Here is a 25,431-nt window from a genome sequence, read left to right on the forward strand (position 1 = left end):
GCTTTTTTCATCTGGTGGTTATGGACTTAATGATGCCTTTTAACCCTGCTGCCAAGTCTGTTGCCCCCAGAATACAACAAGGATGCCAGCCTGTTAAACCGAGCATGCTCTTTCTTGACTATAAAATGGGGATTCAAGGGAGGTAGTAAGTATTCAAAGAAATGAGTAAATGCCAGTACAGCAGTACCTGAAAAACAGATATTGCTCAATAAGCAAGCACCTTTATTATGAAAGAAAGGGAGGGAAGGAAGAACAAACAGGGGATCCAAGCTTCAAATGGTGTATTTAATGGGTAAATGGAAAGGTCTATTTTTTCACAAATTGTAAACTGAGTATTTTAATATCATTAAGCATTTTCCTTATAAATACTTAATTATATTGATTACTGTTTACTCTAACTCTAGCTTTGCCTCAGGCTCAACCAAAATGTGTTCATCTGAGTCATTCACCTTTTAAAAAAATACCTTTCCAGTTAGGGGTATTGGCTTAGCACAGTTGATGTTTAGGGGCTTCCACAAAAATCAAAGTCACAAGCAGTGTTTCTTCTACAACAGGCTTCCTCCTCCCCTTGCAAGATATCTCCACCTACTCAAATTGCTATCCTACTCTACTCCACTTCTCCTGAAGGTCCTTAGAAATCCTCAGAATAAGTTTAAGACCCTCCTCTGGTGACAAGGACCAGCTGAGAGGGGCTCACTAGCCCAGATCATGACCCACGTGGACTCCATTCCTGTTTCTCCCCTTCTAGGTGTTCTCAAGCTCTCTACCAGCTCTACTACCCACCCACCCACAAGCACACATATGCATGCACACAGGTGAGTTGACCAGATATCCCAAAGAAGAATGATTCCTCTGGAGACTCTGGTGTGTAAGAAGCATTTTGGCCTGAGACTAGACCAATCTAATGGCGCTGACACTCTAATTTTGGGTAACTCAAACAGTTTATATAAATGACGGTGACTGTTTATATAATATTTGTTATTATATAAAAATATTTAAGTATAAATATTTTTAAAAATTTGTCCGGGGGCCTCAGTACTCCTAGAGCCAATCATACCATCTTAAATTCCAAATTATCTGTTCGCCATCTCCAATATTCTGAAAAAAGGAAAGCCATAGTCCTGTGAGATGTCATTAGTCTGTTTGGAACCATATAAGCATCTCCTCACAGAGCAGAAAAAGAAAAAGGCGAGTTCTCCATTTTTCCAAGCTCACTGTTTTCCTATTTAAGGAAAGCTCCCCCTGGCTCCTTTCTTGGTGGGAGCAATTTATCAACCTTATCAACCATTTTATAGAGTAAAAATACTCCAACTACAAATTACACTCTAAAAGCTTGGGAAACACAAACTCTATGATTTATAGAATACCACATTTAAATAAACCTTAATAAGGCTCTTAAACAGTTACAAAGGGCTTTCCACTCAGAGACCATTGGCTTAGCTCCTCGTTCAAATAACGGGATGAGCTGCCTCTTTGAAGACATGTATCCCCGTGTTACTATGTGTTGCAGGAGAACACTGTATAATAATATTTTTCCTTTTTGGCCTTAAAAAACATTTGTCATTTAAAGAAAAAAACATTTTGGAATAAATATGAGGTGCTTGGCCTCAGCACATCTGTTACTGATTTGTGTAATTAGCAGAAACCCACTAGCAGGATCCAGGAGGAATGGCTCGAGACTGATCACTCACCCCTCCCTGAGTTTTCCACAGAGCACATCTGGAAAGAGAAGGGGGAGTAACTGTCATGCCAGGGTGAGATGGGCTCACAGGTAACCAAATCCATGATGTCATCAAAGCCTTGAGATTAGTCGCACTCTTTCACATCACTTTCTAAACTTTTCATTGTGAGTTTTCTTATATTGTTTGTCAGAACTAAAGTTTTTCTGGCCTTGACAACATAATTGTTTCCATATCACTGCAGAATTTTAAAAAATTAAAAATCCACAGCTCTGTATCTCGCTGACAATGATAAATTGTCATCAGATAATCTCATCTCACGAGTACACTGTGCCAGTAGTTACAGAGTTTCAAATGTGAATTTCCTAAATAGGGCTTCAACCAATGTCCCTTTTTTTTTTTTTTTTTTTTTTTGGCTCTATATCTGCTAGGGGACAGCTCATCTTTATTAAAAATCCTGAGGGCATAAAGTGCTTTTAAAATAAGTTACACATATAAACAGTGCACATAAGCCCTCAGTGGACTCCGTAAAAACCATGTGGGCTTTGATAACACTTTGGGATAAGACATGTCCTTAAAAAGGATCCATGATCCAGCTTAGAGACCTACTGACCTCTTTTCAAACCCCTCTGGTCCAAAAATCTGGTTGGAAATCTCATCAGGACCGATTATATTTAAATTGCCTCTCAGTAGCAGTTTGGTTGGAGTGCTTGCTGGCAAGGTGACTTCAACCTTCCAGATGATTTCAGGAAGCAGTCTGCCTAGAGACAGGCCTGGTCTTTCTAAGTGCCTAAGTTCTGGGAGACACCCCCCACCCCCACCCCCCGCCAAAACATCAGCTTTCTCTAGGTAAGGAAGTTCATTTTCCCCAATAGTCATAATGTACTGTCTGTTACCGGATGTTTCTCCTTTAGATTAGAAATAAAGCAAACATTTGCCTGGTTAGAGGTTGGGGGAAGATAGCTTAAAAATGGACAGAAGTATACCCATTCTCCTTTCCAAGTCTGTGACAATCTGAGTGCCCACTTATCTAGCAGAGTCAATGGAGCATTGAAGGAAGAGTCAGAAGACATGGGTTCCAGTCCTAGCTTTGCCTACCTCTGATTCTTAGCTATTGGGGGACTTGAGTTCCTCCTCTCTAAAATAAAGGACTAAACTCATTATCTTCGACATTCCTTGCCAGAGCAAAGATTCTAGATTTCAACAAAACCTACATTTGTTGTTCTGTGTCCCAACTGTTTCTCTCAGGAAGGCAAGCAAAAGGAGTGTGGTTCTTCCCAGGCAGATTCTTTCCCCATGTGACCCAGAGCAATCACAGCAGAGGTGAGGTACTACAGTTAACAAAGGAAAGTCCATGAAGCAAGCACAACCCAGCCTGCATCACATCATCATTCATCTGACATGTCCTAAGTGCCATCAACCCACAGGCAGTGAATGATACCACCCACTGGCCCTTTTGAGCCTCACATGCCACAGCTGGATTGGTTTGCATATCTGCCCCAGCCCACCTACCAGGATGGGACATTGGATAGAATCTACCATGGATATCATCAGAGAACAAGAGCCTGGATAAAATTTACCAGGCTCTGAGAGACAGGCCAATGTAATAAAGAAAAAGCACATGTCACTTCATTAAGTAATTAAACTGGTGTTTTTAAAAGTCAACATTGTATGTAAGAAAGCACATCTGTTTACATTTGGTCAGATGTTTGGGGCTGCAGAGTGGATTACTTCAAAACAATCTGTTAAAGAGGTGCAGGAAAGAAATATTTAGGTGCTTATGAATCATGCTGAGATTGAACAGGGTTGGCCCCAAGACATGGAGCATCCATGACAAATTTAATTCAAAAAAATCTTGGTAGAAAAATAAGAGAAAGGTGACTACGGAGATTCAACATCAGTTTCACATTTATGAAAATAAAATTGTTCCCAGAATGTAAGTTCCCTGAGGAAAGAAACTATATCCCTCTGGTTCATTCTGGTGTCCCCAGAGGCCAGCAGAGCACTTGGCCTTAAACTGGCACTCAATTTATTCTTGTTTAATGAATGAGAATTCGAAGACAATATGTTTGGTGTTGGAGAATGTGTATGTGTATCTCACTGCTATCAGGATGGGACAGAAAAGTGATGATCAGACCTACAAAGGAAGGGCCTCTAAACACATGCCTGCTGTCATTGAAATCTGCCAGACCCTGAAATTGTTATTACTACTGGCTCCACCTCAATATGGAGACTTCAATTCTATTGGAGCAATTTAGGAGAAAGTTGGCAGGGGGTAGAAAGACCCGACAGCCAACTTTCATTAACAGACTGGAAGTACGCGGCTGTCTAATGGGTTTCAGAGGCTAAAAAAGCCTTGTCACCAAACAAATGGCTTTAGAGGCCAAAGCCAACCAACTGATCTCAATGCGGGAAAATAATGTGTGACTACAAAAATGTCCCCTACTAAAAAATTTTCATTTTCTGCAGACTAGTGTCTTTTCCAAATATGTTGTTTTCTTTTCACTTGCCTCATTTACAGCACATTGTCCTTAGACAAACAGGGCTAAGAAAAAATGCAATTGATTTTTCAGGAAAACCTGTTGCTAATCAGGACCTTCTAGTGAAAAACAGGGAACGGAAAAGAAACAGTGATCCCAGTTCGACATCCGAGCTGATCTCCTAGCCAGTTCTCGTTACCACTAACATACCAGATCGCTCATGTGTGGGTGGAGCTGGGAAACACTAGAGATTCTATCCCTGTAATGGAATAACGCCTGTTCCAGAAGATACTGCTTGCTGCATAAAGTGCCATTAAGATCCCCCTTCAACAATATGCAGTTTTTTAAAGGTGTTTCTGAATGAGTTGATGTTAATTGTAATTTTAGAAATTTAAGAGCTTTCAAATTCAGCTGACTACCGGTCAGTTGGAAAATGTTCAGGTGTGAGGGGGAAAGGCTTTCCTCCTTTTTCTCTACAGTCTCACACCTTTACACAAGCTGGTTCCTGAATCTCTTCAGGTGGCTAGACTTTTAGGTCTCACCTCCACTTAATTTTGAAAACACTCATGTACTCACTTGAGATTGCTCCCTTCAGTTGTCCCAGATCCTCACACATTTCTCCTTTCCCATGCTTTTATATTAACTTTAATTATAGAACTTCTATTGGACTTATTTATGCAATTTTTTATTTCCCAATGAGAAAACAAGTTCCAGGTTGGTAGGGACTTGTCCTATTCATCATTTTGTTTTCTTTCCCAAGATCGTAAATAAGAAATTCTACTAGCCCTCTGACAATGTCATATGACTCAAGGCAGTGGGCAAGGAAAGAATTATTCAATTTAAATAAGAAAAATACAAACAGCCATGACTGGTGTGGCTCAGTGGGTTGGGCATCATCCCACAAAGGATCATCAGTTCAATTCCCAGTTGGGGCAAATGCTTGGGTTTCGGGCCAGGTCCCCAGTTGGGGGTGTGTGAGGGACAGCCAATCAATGTCTCTCTCCCTCTTTTTCTCCCTGCCTTCCTCTCTATATAAAAATAAATAAATAAAATCTTTTACAGAAAGAAAGATACAAACAGTATGGTCTCAGATATATAAAAGTTGATATATATATCCATATATAATTATTTTTATAATCAGAAAAAAACCTTAAGGATAGTGGAAAAGACTTTGCGAAAGTTTAAATGTGAACCTTCCACACTTTAGCATATAAAGCAGGGCTCTTTTGTCCCCTGGCCTGGAGTTAATTAAGAAAATGGAAGTTTCTAAAAGGGAGAAAAGTAAATAGCTTGTTTCTATGGGGACAGTATTCTTAGCACCATTTTGTCCTGCAGACACCTTACTGCCTCCAAAACATTGGAACGAAGATGAACAGCAGGGCAATGTCAGGTTTGGAAACTGTTGCCATAGAGACATGTATTCCAGAATCTCCCAAAGTGGGTTCTGTATGGCTCCTGTTCATAGGACGTTATTCATATTGCTTGGGGCGGGGTGAGTTTGAATAACAATACCAAGTCTCACTGACTCTAAGACACTATATATTATAAAAGAGACCACTGTTGATGCCAAGATTAGACCAAAAGAGGAATCTACTAAAACTAAGGCAGCAAAGGGCTGAATCCTTAGTGCGAGAGTAAGAGAAACAAACCTTTGCACAGAAAGAGACTGCGTGAAACATGCCTGTGTCAAGACTGATACTAGCTAAAGGAAGAGACAAAAACATTTCTCCTAAAAATTAGAAAAATGATATTCACTAGATTTGAAATTCAAATTCAAAAAATCCTGCAACAGAGAAAGAGATCTCAGGTAGGCAGTGTCCCCAGGAAACTGGCAGAAGCCACACAGATGCTCTCTGGAAAAAGTTACTTCAGGAATAGTGCCATCAGGATGACAACATCAGTTATTCCCAGCGTCAGTTCCCCTCACAAGATCAACGGCCACTATCCACAGACAAGACCCACTGTGAAAGTCCCAGAGCTGGGGGATGAGGCTGAAGCACCAGCCTGAACCACATAGATGGAGAAGGACCACATCCAAGGGAATGAGGAGCAGCTACCGCCCCTCACCCAGGCTGCACAGCACTCCACCAAGAGGGTCCCTCTGGGCCTATGGTTTCTCCAGTGGGAAGAAAAGAGCCCCAGGTGGACATCCAGCTCTCCCAGAACTACAGGAAAATTCCAGGGAGACCCATTCTGATCTTGCCTCATGGGAATCACTGGGGAAATCTGCAGAGACTCAAGCAGCTTCAGATAGAGGTAGAGAAGGGGATGGGGCTTACAGCTTACAGGAACCAGCACTCAGATCCCACTCTCGGTGGATCTCATTAATACTTGCAGCAATGCTGGAGCAGAGAAATCCCAGCCAGGGGTCTGCCCGTCTGCAATTCAAACACATCAGAAACCTAACCATAGACAGGTGGTGTGTCTTACATTGGGTTTAACCATCAGCTACTCATGTCTTTGAAGAAATCACTACGCTCCTTGCTGTTCTCTTTTTAAATATGAACATTGGCAAGAGACTTAAAAATCTAATTGCTTAACATCTGACTTGGACCAATTTTATCAGATGCTAAAAGCAGAGCAGAAAATCACCTACATGTAGAGGTTAAAAGTCATGGAACATAAGTTTTAACTTCACAGTTTTAATGAACACAACTTTGGCAGTAAACCTGCTCATCCAAGCTTGGTATGTCTATACATACAAATTATGAATAACTCTTCTGTGTAAGAGATCTAAATGAGGGTTAAGACACCCCTTCAGAGTTTTGTACTTTCTCAAAAGCCTCAAACCTTTGCAATATGAAAACTGGATCTCTCAGAAACACCACTTAGCAAATAGCCCCACTTTGTTCTTATGTGGAGAGAAAATGACCCACCTACGAAGGTAAAGTCCACACGCCCAAATCTGCCTTTGTTGGACAAAATTAGAATAGTGAACAGGTAAATATACCCATCCCAATGCCTTCTCAAAGACTTGCTTTACTTCAACTATCTAAAAATTACCAAAAATAATCAACAGAGCCTGCTTTAGTTCTGAGAATGCTATCCTTAAGAGAAAACATTAGGAATGGGTATAGGTGTTCCACACTAAGAAATCTCAACTTCTCAAAAAAAGGAAAAGATATAAGAAACCTATTTTCATTACAAAAGGGATTTGCTAATCTCCCTGGCACATGTAAGATAACATAAAATGCCAAGATTTAATTGATCTCAGTTTTTTCTGGGATAATATGATTGAAAAAAAAAATCAGCTTCTTGAATATCATTGAAACCAGTGATTAAACCAAAGAGGAAGGAAGAACAATTGAAGAAATCCCTAATGAGAATTATGACTACCATTTCATTTTCAAGGACAATCATTTCTTTTGTTGTTGTTGTTGTTCAAAATAATGATGTCATTTTTAATTCATAAATATATTTAAATATTATAGGCCTTACATTTCACAGTTGACACCCAGGGTCAACTTTGATATCTAAGATATGGGGTTAAGTAATATTCTTTAAAATGAAGATGACTGGGTATAAAACTGTAATCCTAATTTACAAATTTGCTAAGTTTTCTTCATTACAATCAACATAATCTATATAGCAATTTTTATTTTAGCCAATGAACTACTGTCAAAACATCCTTGATGTCAGGGTATCAATTACTTCCCCCGATATAAAGTATTTACATTCAGTGTGTTCAGTGAGTGACCATCCTCCCAATAGAGATACCTCAACATTTTTTGTTATTGTTTCTCAGACTTCTGAATTAAAACTCTATAACAGCCTTACCTATCATCAAACAAAAACACTTTCATAAAAACTTAAAGGAAAGAGTACTTATTAGTTGCTATGCAAATAAGAGAAAAAAATGAAATTCCAGCTAAATATATATTCTTCTTGGGTTCAAAGCTCAAGTCAACTTTTAATTACATAACTGCCAGAATGCCACTATTTATTAGTAAAAAGCCATGAAAAACAGTCATTTACAATCCATGGGAACCTTATAAAAGAAAGAGAAGTACTTTTTTTTTACCAACCTGGGCTGAGAAACCACAGAAGAAACCAAACCAGAAATGCACAAGTGTGAATGCAAAATTCTTATAGAAGAAATAGCATAAGAATTTGCACATTCGGAAGTAGGACCACCTTCCATGAACAAGGAGAAGCCTCTGGAGGTATCTAAACTGAGCAAATGAATAGTCGCTGGCTAAGACTGCCTGCAGTCCCTCCTGGCCACTGATTCCAATGCCAATGTGGGCACCTACAAAGGAAAAAAAGAACACTTTTATTCCCCAAAGAAAGACCCAACCTCTTTGGGGAACTTGTCATTCCTTTTATGATATTATTTATTTACATAAGCATTGCAGCTATAGCATTAATACTTTTCACACATATTATCTCGTGAAACACTTATCACAGGTATTTATCCTAGACTTACAAAACAGGATGCTGGCTCAGAAAAGCCCAAGAACTTGCACGAGGTTTTACAATTTGTAAGTGGGGAAGCTGGGACTAAACCTAAGTGCTGGGACTGTGGGACCAGTGTTCGTTTCTCTACACCAACGTCCTTTTCTAGCCTAAAAATACACAAATTATTTAATTACAAGGAGTTTTTTTATGGATGCTAATAATGGTGAACTCATTGGACCCAGATAATTCATTTTAGAACCACTGGGAAAAATGAAGTTGTAATGGAATCTCCATTACATGTTGCCAAATGCTGAACCTGAGGATTCCAGGTACACAGCATGCCCCACTGAGCAAATGTCCTCTTACTTTTAATCATGCTGACATCGTTGGCTCCATCGCCTATGGCCAAGGTGACAGCATTTCTGTGTTTCTTCACCAGCTCCACTACTTGGGCCTTCTGGAGCGGCGTGACCCGGCAGCACACCACAGTCTTACACATGCAGGCAAGTTCTAGGAGATCGTCCTTCACATCACTTTCTAGGGCATGAGCCTATTATTAAAAAAAAAAAATCCAGAATAAAACAAGAAACAATAAATCAGAGGCATCATTTGGGAAGCAGATTTCTTATTTCTCAACTGATTTCTGAACAGTTTAATTCAGGGTCACACAAGCAACAACAACCAACTGAAGACGTGAGTATTAAACTCTTACTAAGTGCCAAGGAATTTTAGAATAAAAATGAAAGACACACTGCCCTTCCATATCTTCCTTGACACATTATCATGCTAAATTGGAGAGAGAGATACAGTTCAATGCCAGAGAAATTCCAGAGTCTCCTGAAATAAGGAAAAGGAAAAGACAGAACCTATTCACCACCTCACCAAGTTTAGAATGAACTACAAGATGGTGATTTTTTTAAAAAATAATTTATTTATTTGTTTGTTTGCTTGTTTATTTATTTTTAGAGAGAGGGGAAAGGAGAAAGAGAGGAAGAGAAACATCACTGTGTGGTTGTCTCTCACTCGTGCCCCCAACTGGGGACCTGACATGCAACCTAGTCATGTGCCCTGACTGGGAATCGAACCAGCGACAGCTGGCTCACAGGCCGATGCTCAATCCACTGAGCCACAGCAGCCAGGTCAAGATGGTGATTTGTTTGCTCTCATGATGGAATTTTTGTTTCCTTCACATTGTTGTTTTGTATATTTATATATTTATTTATTTTAAATTATTTGTTTGTTTATTTTTAGAGAGAGGGGAAAGGAGAGAGGGAGAGAAACATCACTATGTGGTTGCCTCTCACTTGCGCCCACCAGCTGGGGACCTGACATGCAACCTAGTCATATGCCCTGACTGGGAATTGAACCAGCGATACTCGGTTTGCAGGCCAACGCTCAATCCACTGAGCCACAGCAGCCGGGGTCTGTTTTGTACATTTAGTGTTTGTTGTGGTTGTTAATGCATGGGCCAGTGAAGAGCAGATAATCTGGAGGTCAGCCCTTAAAGAATATAATGATTAAAATCAGGAGAGGCCTGTACAAAAGGGTAGTATGCAGGAAAAGGCGCTGTCTCTAGCAGGGTTTCCCAACCATTTCAGCCCTTGCTCCTCTCCAAATACATAACAGCCTTACATGTGCCAAGAAATAACTTAAAAAGAGAGCATAATCTTTTGCAAGTAACTGTGCCACTTTTTTTTCTAGAAAACATCTTGTTATACATTAATTGGTGAACCTTAAGTCACCATATCTTTGAATGAATCTTTAACAAGGTATTCACAGCCCCTCACTATTGGTCCCATATTCCTTTTGAATTCTGTCTTTCACCACCACCTTTAAGTGTGCTCTTTACTTCCATCATGGCAAATTGCTTATTTCTGTAATCTGACAGGTTCTTTCTTGCCTCTGAGCTTTTGCATTGCTGTCTCCTCTACCTGAAAATATGACTTCCTCCAGGAAGTCTTCCTTGACTTTCCTGCAAGGAACTAAATGTGTCTGCTTCTGTGTTCTCAAAGCACTGCGTTTGTTCCTCTTTATAGTATTTGCCATACCACTGTGAAATTAGCAGTTCTACAAGATGGCAATTCTTAAAGCAGAATTCATGTTTTATTTATATCCTATTCTCAGGCTCTAATACTGTGACCTAGACATGTTTAATAAATGAAAGTGGTATAAGTAGAAAGATCTGTGTATGACTATAAAAAACAAGCACTGAGATAGATAATTCTCATATTAAGGTCTATAATTTCTAGGGGAAATTGTGAATTAGCATCCTCAAATATAAATGCCCTTTCTGAAAGAGAAAGCATGTAACTGGCCCAGAATGGTTTCCTTTTCTTTCTTTTTCTTTTTGTTTATTATCAACAAGTGAAAACTTAGACTCCCTGACTAAGAAAGGGGACCCAAGTATATTCTGAAAGCAAAAGATGTTAGCAAATTGGAATTATGATGTTTTAAAGCTTTTGACCATACTATCAGAAACATGGTCAGTTCTTCTTAAATGAAAAAGGACACTTCATGGTTTCACAAGCTTTCCGCATTGAAGCTGAACGGGTTCTGGGAGAGGATCTAACTTAGCTTTTTCAGCATATTTAGAGACAGAGAAAGAATAGTGAATGTTATCACCTGAGTACTCTGACCCACCACACATTGGCTTCTTCGAGCCTAAAGGAAAGTCAAAGTGCAGCTCATTAGGGACCCTTTCTAGATTGTGTTCCCTGGGCAATTCAGCTTGGAGGTTACCAGCTCCAAGCTCCAGCTGACAGGTTTCTAATTTTCAATTGCTATTCATTTGTGTAAGGGAGAAGTTCGTGTCATCTGAACAAGCTTCCAACTGAACTTGGCATGCAGCTGAGCTCTGTAACTTTCCATGGTGTAGAGGGCAAACACATCATTGTGTCTGGAATCCAGCTGGATAATGCTCTAAGCACTAAGAGCTAACAGACAGCTGATCATGGGGCAAAATACAATATATTGATATCCAACTTCTTTTGTCCTCTAAGAAAATGTCTTAAAGAAGAATTTATTTTCCAAAGTCCAAAAGAGAAAAATGATCATCAAAGTGGAAGAAAAATATGAAATTAGCTCTTCTTTTGTATATAAAGGATCTTTTTACTGGAGTGTAATCAGAGCTTTTGTTTTCTAAATTAGAAACTCCGAAGAGCATTTTGATATTTGTTCAAGATTTGGAACCTGAACTACATTAAAAGTACAATGCAAGTTTATTCTTTTATGACAAGAACCAGATTTCCTAATCGAAGCAAATTGTTTGGCATTGCTGTAAAATGCTGCTATTTAGAAAAGCCACCAGGGGTACCCTAATGGCAATAATTTGGTGTTGTAATTATACGAAGTCGGGTTGTATTCTATAAATCACGAACATTAGCAAGAGCAGTAAGTGTAATACATTCATCCAGTTGCATTATTTTAATTAAATAACAGTGAACTGTGACACTCTCCCTTCGAAAAGCACTTAAACAATACTGCTAAATGGTCTGTAGTCGTCCAGACAAGACTGATATTCTATGAATTCAGTATTTCTTTGGATCCTCCCTTCACTGTGGAAGTTCAAGCAGTAATGTACGAAATATGTAGGTGTCCTTTCCCCTCACAAACAGGACATGATTGTGTATGCCTTGTTTTCAGTAGTGTCATTTGTTTGGAAAACACAAAAGGAGATCTCATTACGACAGCACAGAGGAGACAATTATTGGGGTGAAGAAAAAGGAAGAACAAAAGCCTTAAGTGAACTCACCAAACTGTGACCACTTATGATTAAAGCATAATCTCCTGTTACAGTTTCTTCAACAACGGAGTCCAGCTCCTGCTGCTGCATTTTTTCAAAAACTACATGGCCATTGGAAGAACTTCTGTTTTGTCCAAACATATTTTCCTTTGCTTTCCTTAAAGGCAAGCAGGGGAGCAAATCACAACAAAGTATACAGAGCATACCTTTTAACTCTAACAAGAGACTGGCCTAGAGGTAAATTCATCTCGTCGTTATTTTGACAGACTGTGGCACAAAATTCAGTTTCGGTAAGCAGGCTTGATAATTCTTTGTGACAGAGATACAATAGCAAATTTTCAAATTCCAGGAAGTTGGAGAGTAAACATAATCAAGAAGAATCATCTTGAACGTTCTAAATTATGTAAGGGCTAAATTACCATCTTGATCTGACCTTGAACTAGGGGCTCTTGATAAATTTGGTATATAAGGTTGTCTGAGTTTCAAAGGCTTAAGAATCACTGATCTGGCATGTATATTGTTAACTAATGAAAGGAAAGACTCGATGAAATTCAGGCTATCTTCTAGGAATTCTGGGGCATCTACGTAATAAATAAATTAATAAATTTGCAGAACAATGTAATATGATCCATTTTATAACAGCAGGCTTCTAAGAAGAACAATAAATTTGACAACAAAAAAATGCTAGCATTTAAAAATTGGCATAGTCCTTATAATATAAGGGACTATTTTAAGTGAAAATTGTGCTCATCAGTTCAAACATCGGAATAAGTTTCCTGAAAAAGAGACTACTAAAATGTAGCAGGTTATTCCAAATGGAAACTCCCTTTAAGATCCTAACTCTGACCAGCAGTAGAACAATCCTGCCCACAACTCCTTCCTCTCTGCTATTTGAGAAGAAGAATGTATGGTGACTCAAGATCCTTAAAAATGGCACTTTACTTTTCTCTTCAAAATAGAAAAATGATGCTTTGAAACAAAGGAAAGTTTCCTCTCCGCGGACCCTTGGATGACATGAGGCAGCACAGGGCAAGCTGGCAGACCACAGAACTCTCAGCCACCATCAGGGAGCTACCCTGCCCACACACCCTGAGGGTGAGAGTCAAAGCCAGCCACCAACACTTCAGGCCATGGTCCACACATACAAGATGGGTGCCCAGGAGAAAATGCGGAGTGAGAGACAGGCCAGAAAATGGATGTTTTGGCTTACAGTAGAATGAAATAATTCCCAAAGGTGCGTTCTCTGTAGAAGATGTTTGATAAAATGGGTCTAAGCTATAGCTCCTCTGAAAGAAGAGTGTTTCCTGTACAAAAACAATCATTGTAGGCTTCAACTTTCTCTTTGGAAGTTGCTTGCACTAATTGTTTACATGCTAAGTTTTAAAAAACAACAAAATCCTTATCTTCTGGCTCAACATATCCTTCTGCTGTTCAGGGCCCAAATCATGGCCTGCATTCAGGGACCCAGCAGCCCAGAGCTGACATAGCCCTGGCTCCGAGGGTGACACCATGCATTTAGGGAATCAAAGAAAAAGGTTTATAAAGTCAGAGTGTTATGTGTGAAATTCAAGGAGCTAGGGTCGGGAGGGGGAGAGAGAGTGGATGTGACAAATGATTGTTTTCAGTGGGAAGATAATCATGTGAGGGAATCCTCCTCACAGTCGTGAAAATTTACAGTCCCATGTAATGAAGAAAGCAAGAGAGACAAATTCCTCGGAAATGAACATTTCTCTGACAGTGTTGCAGAGCTCATAAATTGGGTCCTAAGAAAGCACCAAAGGGCAAATGTCTTCTGAGGTTTCCTTTTTCGTAAAGTTCCCACTCATTGTATAAATGACTCAATCTCTGTTTTCCCCACGGAGAATGAAAACATTCCAAAGAAGGGTGAAGTTCATAAAAGTATTGGCTGAAATTTTATTTACTTAGGATTCCCCCTCCCACCCCCCAAACTGTCTTCTTAACATCTCACATGAACCCATTCCAGGCAGACAGGGGAGAGTTTTTTCTAACTCTGTCTCTGTGCTCTGTGCTCTCCCTCCACACAGGCCACCCTCCTCACCAGATCCTATATTTTCAAACCTTTGCCAGTGCTCTATAGCTGTCATTTCTTTTTCTTCCTGGAACTTAGCTCTTCAAGTACCAGCTGGTTCTCGAAAAAAGCAATTTATTAGAAAGGCAAAAGCTATACATAACTCCCTTCAATCACTATGAACTATACATTTTTGTAGGCATAACACACAATGCTTAACCACAGAATACAAATAACACACGCTAAAACAAAAGAGTGCCTGTTTTTTCCAAGCTTTGTAATGAAGGGCAGTCTATTACAATGTTTGGCATGCAGAAATGCATTAATGGTTGAAGCAACTGTGGCATTCACAGCCCCGTGCCACCACAAACACTGAAAAGCCCAGTTAGGTCCACATTGGACTGCATGCAATTTATAAAGAAAAGAGATGGTGGAGAAAAGAGTCCTTTTGTCAGTCCTCTTAAGGCACTCTATATTCAAACATTAAAAGGACTTCTTGGGGACACAGGAGACTTCCAGCCAAGATGGAGGTCTAGACTGATACATTCCATCTCGCTCCACAACTAAGAAGAAATACAACTACCATAAAACCAGAAATAGCCAGAAGGTTCAGAAAATAAATGAAAGTCCAAGGTATGACGTTATAAAGAAGTGGTGCTCATCTGAATGGGTAGCAGGGGCGAAGCCGGGGCAGAGAGGTCAAGCTGTGCTGGCGGTGGCGGCAGCAGCGGCAATGGTGGTGTGATGGCGGTAAGCACAGACACCCATATTTAAGGGGAGGCGAGAAGCACCTGGGAAGAACCCCCAGCTGCAGATCAGACCTGTCAGCTTGCAATTCCTATGCCAGGGAGGGCAGACCCCCATTACCTTGGACTGTGAGACCCAGAGTGGGTGGGGACGAAGGAGGAGGCTCTCGGTCTCTCAGCGGAGAGTGAACAGCAGGAATCCATCTTGGACCCCCCACCCCCACACAAATGCCACAGCGTGGTGAGAAGGGTTACCCGGAAGTGACGAGTGCACAGGGCTCCACCCCCTATAGCTTAGGAGGTGTGACAGCCCCACCCAGGAAGCAAAGGTAAACACAAAACTGTCAGGATGGCACTGATCACAACAGAGATCCCAGTGACGCACCTGACCAGACAGCAAATATCTAATCTAACGAAGCAGCAGACAGGAAGTCTTTCTGAGGCACAGTTCAGAGCTTTGGTTATAAAAATGCTTACAGACCTAACAGCAGATCTTAAACAAGACAGGGAAGGAAGGAAGGCCAGTCCTGCTGAAATGAACAAAATCACATATGAAACTAGTGGTGAGGGAAAGAAAACCAGGGATCAAATCAACAAATCAGCACATAGAAAAGGAACAGTCAACCAGTGCAGAAAGAGGAAACAAAAGGTGAGGAAAATGAGGAGAGGCTCAGAAACCTATGGGACAGCTATAAGCAGGCCAACATCCAAATCATAGGGTTGCCAGAGGTGAAGAAGAACTAGAAATGAAAAAATTATGTGAAAAAATAATGAAGCCGAACTTCCCTAACTTGGGGAAGGAAATAGACTTACAGGTCCAGGAAGTACAGGGGGTTCCAAAAAAACTGGACCCACGGAGAACCACACCAAGACACATTAAAATCAAAATGTCAAAAATTAAGGCTAAAGAGAGAATCTTAAAAGCAGCAAGAGAGAAGAGAATTACATACAAAGGTGTCCCAATAAGACTGTCAGCTGATTTCTCAAAAGAAACTCTGCAGGCAAGAAGAGACTGAAAAGAAATATTCAAAGTAATGAAAAGCAAAAACCTATAACCACGATTACTTTTTCCAGCAAAGCTGTCATTCAGAATAGAAGGGCAGAGAAAGTGCTTCCAGGACAAAGTAAAACTGAAGGAGTTCATCAGATCCAAACCACTGTTACATGAAATATTAAAGGGACTAATTTAGGAGAAAGAGGACCAAAATTATGAACATTAAAATGAAAACTGTATCACAACCAGCAACAGAAGCTAGGGAACTGAAACAAAGGCAAACTAAGTAGGCAACGAGAGTGAGAAAAAAATTATAGATATGGGGAACATTGTGGGGGGAGGTCAGTCGGGAGGGGAAAGTGGGGAAAGGGAGGGACATGGTACAGGAATTAAGAAGCATAGTAGGAGAGAGTGTAGTAGACAGGAAGATGTTGAAAAGAACTATATGCACAACCAATGGGCAGGGACTAATGCGGAGGAACAACTGAAGGGAGGGGAGTCACTGGGTGGAGGGGAACAAAGGGAAAAGAAATTGGGACAACTGTAACAGCATAATCAATAAATCATATTAAAAAATAAAAAGGGCTTCTTGGGAAATAGATTCAAATCATGATATCATGCTTAAAAGAAGACAATCTTGACTTTGATGTAAGAGCATTGGGCTTAGAACCTGGAGGCCTGGTTTCAGGCCTGATGCCTGCTTCTGACATCCAGCTACTTGATAAGTCAGTTACAGTCCCAGGTTAGAACCCAAGTCTTCAAATTCCTAGTTCTTGATCTACTACACCAAATAGGTTTACCCATAGAATTCTGTCACAGGCTGACTCTAGGTTGGGACAAAGACACAGTGACAGAAAAGCAGTTACAGGACAGTACTACCCTGCCCACAGTAAAGGGAGGAAGTACATGAAAATTTTATTTTAAGCCCTAGTTTCATCCCTTACTGCCTGTGTGACTTGAAGACATTAAACCTCTGAACCATTTTAGAAACTGGTATCTTTATTAGAAACTGGAGGAATGGTACGACCAATCAGACAGGTTGGCACCAGCTATGAAAACTTGGGCAGCTGTATGAGTGCCCACTAGAAGATTTCCGAGATTGAGGCGGAGGTGCCTCCAACACCCTAGGCTCAGTTGGAAACTATTCTGTCCAGCAGAGGTTTCATGACCACGGCGGAACAAATTTACCCAGGACACTTTATTATGTCTGGGGGAAGGAAGGTAGCTGCCTCTCTAGGGGAGAACTGTGATTAGACCTCCCCTCATGAGAGATACAAGGTCAAAATTCATGAATCATCAATAGCTTTTAGATGTTTGGATTACAGTTGACAATAACAGATTAAATGTACCAGTCAATACAAGGGGCACAGTGACCAGTCTGTGTCAAGGTCTATCACACATTTTGATGCCATACTGGCATTAGGTGCAAGGTTTCATACATTCCTTGCTAGAGATTGTTTATGTTACATTAAAGATAAGGAACGTAGAGCAAGTTCTAATAAGCATTCTTTAAATCCAATTCCCATGGAAACCTTCTGAGTGGTCTTCGGTTATGTTCCACACACAGTCTTATGTTAAGACTTAAAGACAAGCACAGCCAGAGTGCCGGTGGCAGATCATGCTCAGGCTGGGGCTACAATTCCCTAAACCACGAGGAGTGGTTCCCCACAGGAGATTACTTAAAGCTCAAAAGTTTTACTATTTTTGATAAAAACTTAATTTACTAGAATATTTTGTCTGGATGATTAGCAGTTGGGAATTAGGAACAAGATGCATTTTGTTTGGCCTGCGTAGTGTTAAAAAAATTCTGTATAAGTTCGTGGACAAGATGATATTTCCCTTACTTAAGTCTCCACTGTTCCCTAATATCTTATCTATAGCCCAGATTACACAATTAATGTTTTCTTCCTGGTCCTGGAGCCATTTGCATTTGTGAACCCTGCTCATTCAAACAAATAACTTTCCACCAAGTAGCTGTTTAAAAAATACAATTCGTATTTTGTTGATTAAGTAGGAAATATATTCTAGGTCTGTCACCGGTATACTTCTCAGAAGCAGTGGAGTCACTTCATGGTTTAATTAGTTCTAAGACATGAACTTTCTAACAGTAAAGCATGTGATCAATGACACAAAAATGAAACATGCAATGAGTAAGTTTGCCTGTCAGCCCAAGCAAAATTACATTGTCAGTCTGTTTTCTTTTGGGCAGAACACATATGTATTGGTGAAATGTAATCAATTCAGTAATCTTCTGAAAAAATATGGCAGAATTTAATTGTAGATTTCTGGGCATGCCTTCAATACTAAAGCAGCTATGGCAGCAAAATTAACACAGGACTCAAAGTGTCTAAAATGTTTTCATGACACTAAATTTGAAATAAGCCTTATGCATGATATTCATGAAAATTACATATCCATGTTTATGAAATAATCAAAACATATTTGACAGGTCTCAATGTAAGCACTGAGGTCATTTCTTCCCAATAGCTACTATCACTTAGATCCTGTTCTTTTGATATACTTTTTTTGTTTGTTTGGTTTTGCATGAACTCTCACTGAACTCAAAAACATAAAATAAGAAAAGGCAATTGTATAAATGTATTATTTCAATATTTCATCCCCTAATCTATAGACTTTCATATAAGTAATCAAGATTACTTATCAAGATTACTAGCAATAACTTTTCTTAGATGTTCTTTCCCCCCTAATCCTAATATTAAGCAAATTAATATTATGAATGGATTGACTTCACTTATGTAGAATTTTCTATCATTCACTGTCTCTCTGTCTTAGACTCTAAAAATGGGGTGACATCCAAGTCTGGGTTGAAATAAACATTATTTTCCAGTCAGTTAAGCAAGGTGGCCTCAAGGGTCCTGAAACTAGTCTAGGTAGAAATTGTTTATTTTTTCCGTCTCTATATCATTTTCTTTTCATTAAAAAAATGTAGATTTTTTTTTCCTAATTGTAAATGTATCATATAAATACTATTATAACTTCAGATAATACAAAGAGCCATAAAGAAGAAAACAACCATGGTCTATAATTCTATCACTCAGGGAAAACAGTTTTGTATAAGTCCTCCAGGGCTTGATGGACAGGTAGGTATTCAGACATGGATATAGGTATATAGTATATCTTCATATACAGGGGAGAGCAAAAGTAAGCTTACAGTTGTTTGCATGGAAAATAATATAATAAGCAATAAATAATAAGAGTAAACTTTTTCATACTCACAATGTAAACCTACTTTTGTCCACCCCTGTACATACACACATACACATACATACTTTTTAAAAGATTTTATTTATTTATTTTTAGAGAGAGAAAACGGAGGAAGCAAGAGTGAAAGAGAAACATGGATGTGTGAGAGCTACAACGATCTGTTGCCTCTTGCACGCCTACAACTGGAGACCTGGCCCACAACCCAGGCATGTGCCCTGACTGGGAATCAAATCAGTGACCTTTGGTTCACAAGCTGGCACTCAATCCACTGAGCCACACCAGCCAGGGCCACATATATACATATTATTTAATAAAAGGGATCATACTCTGCACAATGTTTTATAATCTCCTCTTTCATTTAAATATATCATGGATAAATACAAAATCACTTTTAATGACTGAATAGTATTCCATTGCATGTATATAGCATAGTAATTTTAAAAAATTACTGTGACTGGGTATTTGAGCAATTTCTAATATCCATTATCATAATTGATGCAGCAATGAATATTTCTATATATGTATACCCCATTATAATTCTTAATTTTTTAATTTTTAGGTCAGGATGAAGTTAGAGATTTGGCATTTTAACAAGTGCCCTCAGTAACACTGATCACTCATTATCATGTAAGAGTTAACAGATTACTCACCAACGCATAATTTTAAAGGCTAACAATATAAATGATTTTTTTAAACTACTTGGGAAATGTTGGAGGCCTGAAGACATTAATTCACCACTGATGTCAAACTTGTCATAGTTTGTCACCAAAATGAATAGAATTTTAGAAAACATGCAAAAGGAGTCTACACTAAATGAAGACCATAGGAAATTTTAGAGTGTCTTTCTACTTTCTCAGCCATCTGATCTTCATTTGCCTCTCTCCCTTCTTTCCTCTCTCCTTTTCCTCATCTCTTTAACACTTACCTGAGTTCTTCTCTGACTTCCACTGCTGAGTTGCCTGCTATAATGAAGACTTCATTCATGTCATCCGTCAGCATGTTGCAGGCATAGCCAATGTTGATGGCAGTTTCTGATACAAAACAAAGCCTACTTCAGCTAGAATACTTGATAATATAACTACCTATTGTAAAGAAGTTTTGAAGCCATTGCTCTATTTCATTGTACCTTACAGTCTCCCTTGATATCAGGGAGAGCATAATGGGTGACAAAATGCAAGAGACGCAGAGGGAAATTCAAAACCTTGATTCTTGTGATCAAATTTATCAATTGCTAAATCCATGGATCAGTAGCAACATCTATGAGTCCTCGGTTTTCTCATCTATTTTTTAGCAAAGGTCACAAATACTGCCTTTGGAGAACTAAAATACTAAACTTTGCCATTTTTCAACGCTGATATGGTAGGCAAATTGAAAAACAGCTCACAAAATGTTCAGTTGAGCAGCAAAAATTCTCTGATGAAATTTTTATAGTTCTCCCATATGCAAAACTGTCATTTTTCCCATTAAGTGAATGGACTGTGGCTACTAGATAACTGGAAAATCACATGATATTGGGCATTCCTTTTGCTAATTTTATAGAAATAGAGCCTAGGATAGTTAGGTAACCCTTCAGTTTTCAATAGTCATATGATTCTATTCTACTGAGTTCTTAGACTCTACCTAATTCTATGGAGTCATTAGATTTGTCTGTCCTAAGTCAAGGAAGGCTACTGATAAAATCTCAGCATATCCTTTGTATAAACCACAGAAATTAAGGCTAAATAATAGTAACCTTGTGGCTATTCATAACTGATCAACATCAAACTCCAGGAAGTCCGTAGTAACACACCACAGAGCTCAAATTTCTATTGTTTATTTTTTGTAATCAGTGATTTGGGTGAACATATAGAGAACTGATTTATCATTGCTGAAAATCCTCCAGTATTCAAAAAATATATAACAGGTAGATAGACCTGAAAAACATGTGTTCACCAGTTCACTGAATATTTCTGGGTTACTGAGGGCCAAGCATGAAATCATTTTTGTTTTAACTGTTACTGCTAGCAATAGATCCAGGATTCATTGATCCCCTTTTCTATCATAGGAAACACAGTATTATGAACATAATGACTCTTTCTCTGATGGACTTGGCACTTTGTCATGCCTGAAAGTGGGTCAGCTCTCATTGTACCACTGCATGGGAAGACCTGGAATTCAGCCAAGTTGCACTAGTACAGCTGTGGTGGTTGTTAAAATACCAAAATATTTCCATTCCAGTTGATAAATGATTACTTCCCTGAGCCTTCCCAAAGCCTGCGCACTACCCTGATCCCTCCTCTAGGATCCCCAAATCTCCCCACATAGTATCAAGAAACTAAAGGAGTTGTCCTAAGGTCTCCAATGTCCTGCTTTAGTATTATGCCAGCGTCTGTCCTGATTGGAGGCAGTGTTCATATAAACCAATAAACATTTTTAACTCCATTGTTACCTATAGATTTAACTGTTATATTTAAGAAGTGAGTTGACCAGGGTGGGTTATTTCTTTTTATTATTGATTTGCAAGAGTTCTTTATATTCCCTAAACAAGTATTTTGTATTCATCGTGTATTAAAAATATTTTCTCCAAGTCTATAGTTTGCCTTTTCATTTTTTAAATCTGTTTTCCAAATTTTGTATTTCCTTTTTCTCCCAACTTTTTTGAGATATAATTGGCACATAAAATTGTGTAAGTTTAAGGTATATGATACCTTTTTATTTTCTAAATGTTGTCTGTTGAAGAGTAAAATTTTTTAATTAAAAAAAAAAAAAGAAGTGGGTTGAGTTGAAATTCAACAGACCCCAGAGTATACTATAGAAGATATTTTCTTAATTTGTTTTTGTTTTTAAATAGTATTATTTTATATTTATTTTTATTGTATTTTTTCCATTGCTATGTATCCACCTTATACGCTGCCCTAGCCCCACAAAACCACCACACTGTTGTCATGTCCATGAGACCTTTTTCCCTTTTGCTCAATCCCTCCACCCCCTACCCACCCCTACCCCCCCCCCAAAGCTGTCACCCTGCTCTCTATCTATGAGTCTGTCTCTGTTTCGCTTATTTTAGTTTGTTCATTAGATTCCACATTTGGGTGAAATCATATGGTATCTGTCTTCCTCTGACTGGCTTACTTCACTTAGCATATGCTCTCCAGGTCCACCCATGCTGTCACAAAGGGTAAAATTTTCTTCTTTTTTATGGCCAAGTAGCATCCTTTCTGTATTTCAACTCTTTCCTATATGGAGGACTGGGCAAACATCTGTCTAATTCAAACTTTTAATTAGTTACATTTTTATCATGTAAATCATCACCCTCTGTTCAAAACATCATTATCCATTTTCAAATTACCTTGTTTGTCTCCTGTTAGGACCCAGATCTTAATATTGGCTAGCGATAAACTTGTAACCGTTTCAATAACACCCTCTTGTAACTTATCTTCCACAGCAGTGGCACCTAGAAGCTTCATTGAAAAATAGAGAATATCTTATATTATTGCACGCAAACAACATTTATAACATCTACAGCTTTCAGTCATGGAGTTCAGAGGTCAAGGAACATGAACTGAGGGTGGAAATTACAATGCATGGATATAGCAAGCACCCTATTTTGTGCAGAGGTGGGTTGGAACAGACTCAAGAGGAGTTTCTCAAATCAAGCCAGCTGATAGGAACACCAATTAATGGCAGAGATCCCGGAGTTAGCGTAAATAATCAGAAGCCATTTGGGCTTCTAAGGACTTAACTCCCCAGCTGCTTTCCCACTTATATCAACATGGAAGGATCCAAACGAGAGCCCTCATCTCACAGCCAAGTTCACAAAAATGTAAAACCATTTTCCAAAATTAACAAATCAGCAGATGCTATAAACTGAAAAATGAAGGTTCTTCTGCAATATTTCAGAGATGAACAAGGCGTGCTCCCTAGTACCTTAACCAAAAATGAACAAGGCATGCTTCCTAGTATTGCACCATAACTAAGCATCCTGTCTACTGGGGCTTCAGGGAAGAGTGGTTTCTTGAATAGATTATATTCTCATACTCTGGGCAGCACAGATGTCATCACAATCTCATGGGTCTAAGATGGTTTAGAGCTGTAGCCCCACTCTTCATGGCAAGTTTCCCTGCTCTAAAAAGGTGGGACATCAAGCAGGGAGAGAAAAAAATAACACCAAGAACATATTAAAGGATGACAAAGAATAGAGAGTTTGCAATCTTCTGCTCTTGGGTGACTTCCAATTACATAAACTACATTTAATAGAAATAATCCTCTAGGTTTTCCAGGGCCACACATGGAAAACTCAAAGCCAGCATATAAAGTGTGATTCAATGTTTGAAAGAGTAACATCTGCTGTGTGCAAGATGATTTAGCCAATGGATTATTCCTATGCTAGTTCTCTAAACATATACTATCCCCTTTATAAACACAAACCATCATGCTTCTAAACTCATACCATCAAATCCTTTTCGATTTCTTCATACAGCCCAGCTATCCGTTCATCCCTCTCATTTGTGGTACTGTTTGCATCTTCAAGCATCTTACGCCACTCTTTAAAGTACTTGTCATCCAGATTTCTGTATGCAATGGCCAAGGTTCGAAGACCTTCCCCTGCAAATTCCTGCCAGAGCACACATTGATTTAGTTTAGGAATGATCCCAAAACAATCATCATAGCATGAACACCAATAATGGGTAAGGAGTTTTGCACTCAAATTCACTTTGTCCCAAGAACACAACTTGGTTATCCTGACCTTCAAGTTTTTAGCCCCCTTGGCAATGAGAGATAATGTTTGCATTTTTTAATTTTATTTGTACTGGTCTAAGAACATTCAGGGGAGCTAGCCCTCCCCCTAAAAAGACAACTAAAACGCCTGCTGAAATTTCCTTGTTGAGAGGTGATTAATGGTGCCCATGAATTCAGATATCCATTTGAAGCAACATACCTATTGGTTTTCAACCTGTCCTCTGCCTGAAGGAAGTCCTGGTAATGAGAGGAACCTAGCCTGTTTCATGGCCCTGTTTCAGCTTCCAGTGGAAAGACAAGGGCCCTCAGAGGAGCTATAGCTCTTGAATCAAAGGTGGAAGCTCTCACCAAAGTCTTATCACATTCCCCCTAATAATATAGCTATGTCTAAAAAGAACTTAGTCCTATTTTTGCTTTATGCTTAAAAATTTCCATAATAAAAGGTTAAAAGTCAATAATAGGTGAATAAGTAGATATTAATCAAGTAACAGAAGCTTAAGCCTGTTAATTAATGTTTTGTTATAATAATAACCTTTAAGGGAAAAGGGGAGAGAAAAACAGAAAGTCAATATAAATGTTTGCTTTTGGAAAGTAAGACTGGAAGTGGAAGCTGACTTTTCATTCTAGATCTCCTGTAATTAAAAAAAAAAAAAAAAAGCCAACCCTGGCCAGGTGGCTCAGTTGGTTGGCATGTCATCTCATACACCAAAAGGTCTCAGGTTTGATTCCTGGGCAGGGCACATACTTAGGTTGCAGATTTGATTCCCAGTTAGGGCACTTATAGGAAGCAACCACTCAATGTTTCCTTCTCACATCGATGTTTATCTCTCTCTCTCCCTTCCTCTCTCTCTAAAATCAATAACATATCCTTTGGTAAAGACTTTTTTAAATTCTATATGAGAATTTCACTTTAATAATAAAAATGGTTTGAAACTTTAAAGACACCATCGGTTCAGGTTAGTTTTTTTAAGTTATTTTTTTTATAAACTGTTTCCTATGAAATTAGTATTTAATAATAGGTCAAGTTAATTGGAGAATTATGGTTTTCCTTTTGTATCTCAGTAAATTGACACTCTTAAATGATACTTCTGGTGCTTTATCTTTCTAATAGTAAAAAATAAAAAATAAAAGTAGGAGACTGGTAGTGGCTAAATCTCACACAGCCAAGATTGATAGCTAGAAACATATGTAGACTGCTTTGGGGAAATGCTAAAAACCTCCCACTTTGCTGAGGCCTCCTGTGATCATTTTATGGGCCTGCACACTGTAAGCATTTTAATAGCCATTTCTATGCCTTTGGGCACTGCCATTGAGCGTATCTTCTCTGTGTGCTTTGGCTTATGGAACACAGATAGATTTGTGAGCACGCACAAGTTAAACCGTGACACAGCCTAATTAGGTTATGGAGAGCAAAGTCAG

The 25,431-nt window shown here is 39.0% G+C and overlaps 1 protein-coding gene across 3 annotated transcripts in view; it reads right to left on the minus strand.

Moving 5' to 3' along the window:
• ATP8B4 (ATPase phospholipid transporting 8B4 (putative)) overlaps positions 1-25,431 on the minus strand; it is a 247,568-nt gene that overhangs the window by 53,930 nt on the left and 168,207 nt on the right. For all 3 annotated transcript variants that reach the window (XM_090270585.1, XM_090270584.1, XM_090270583.1), the window contains 6 exons: positions 23,723-23,887; positions 22,622-22,733; positions 20,219-20,324; positions 12,309-12,456; positions 8,924-9,107; positions 8,185-8,408 (listed from right to left, as the gene is read on the minus strand). In XM_090270585.1, coding sequence (XP_090126711.1) covers positions 8,185-8,408; positions 8,924-9,107; positions 12,309-12,456; positions 20,219-20,324; positions 22,622-22,733; positions 23,723-23,887 — 939 coding nt within the window. The remainder of the gene's footprint in view (positions 1-8,184; positions 8,409-8,923; positions 9,108-12,308; positions 12,457-20,218; positions 20,325-22,621; positions 22,734-23,722; positions 23,888-25,431) is intronic.

This window comes from Furipterus horrens, unplaced genomic scaffold (genome assembly GCF_987537825.1).
Source record: "Furipterus horrens unplaced genomic scaffold, mFurHor1.1.pri manual_scaffold_3, whole genome shotgun sequence".
Taxonomy (NCBI): Eukaryota; Metazoa; Chordata; class Mammalia; order Chiroptera; family Furipteridae; genus Furipterus; species Furipterus horrens.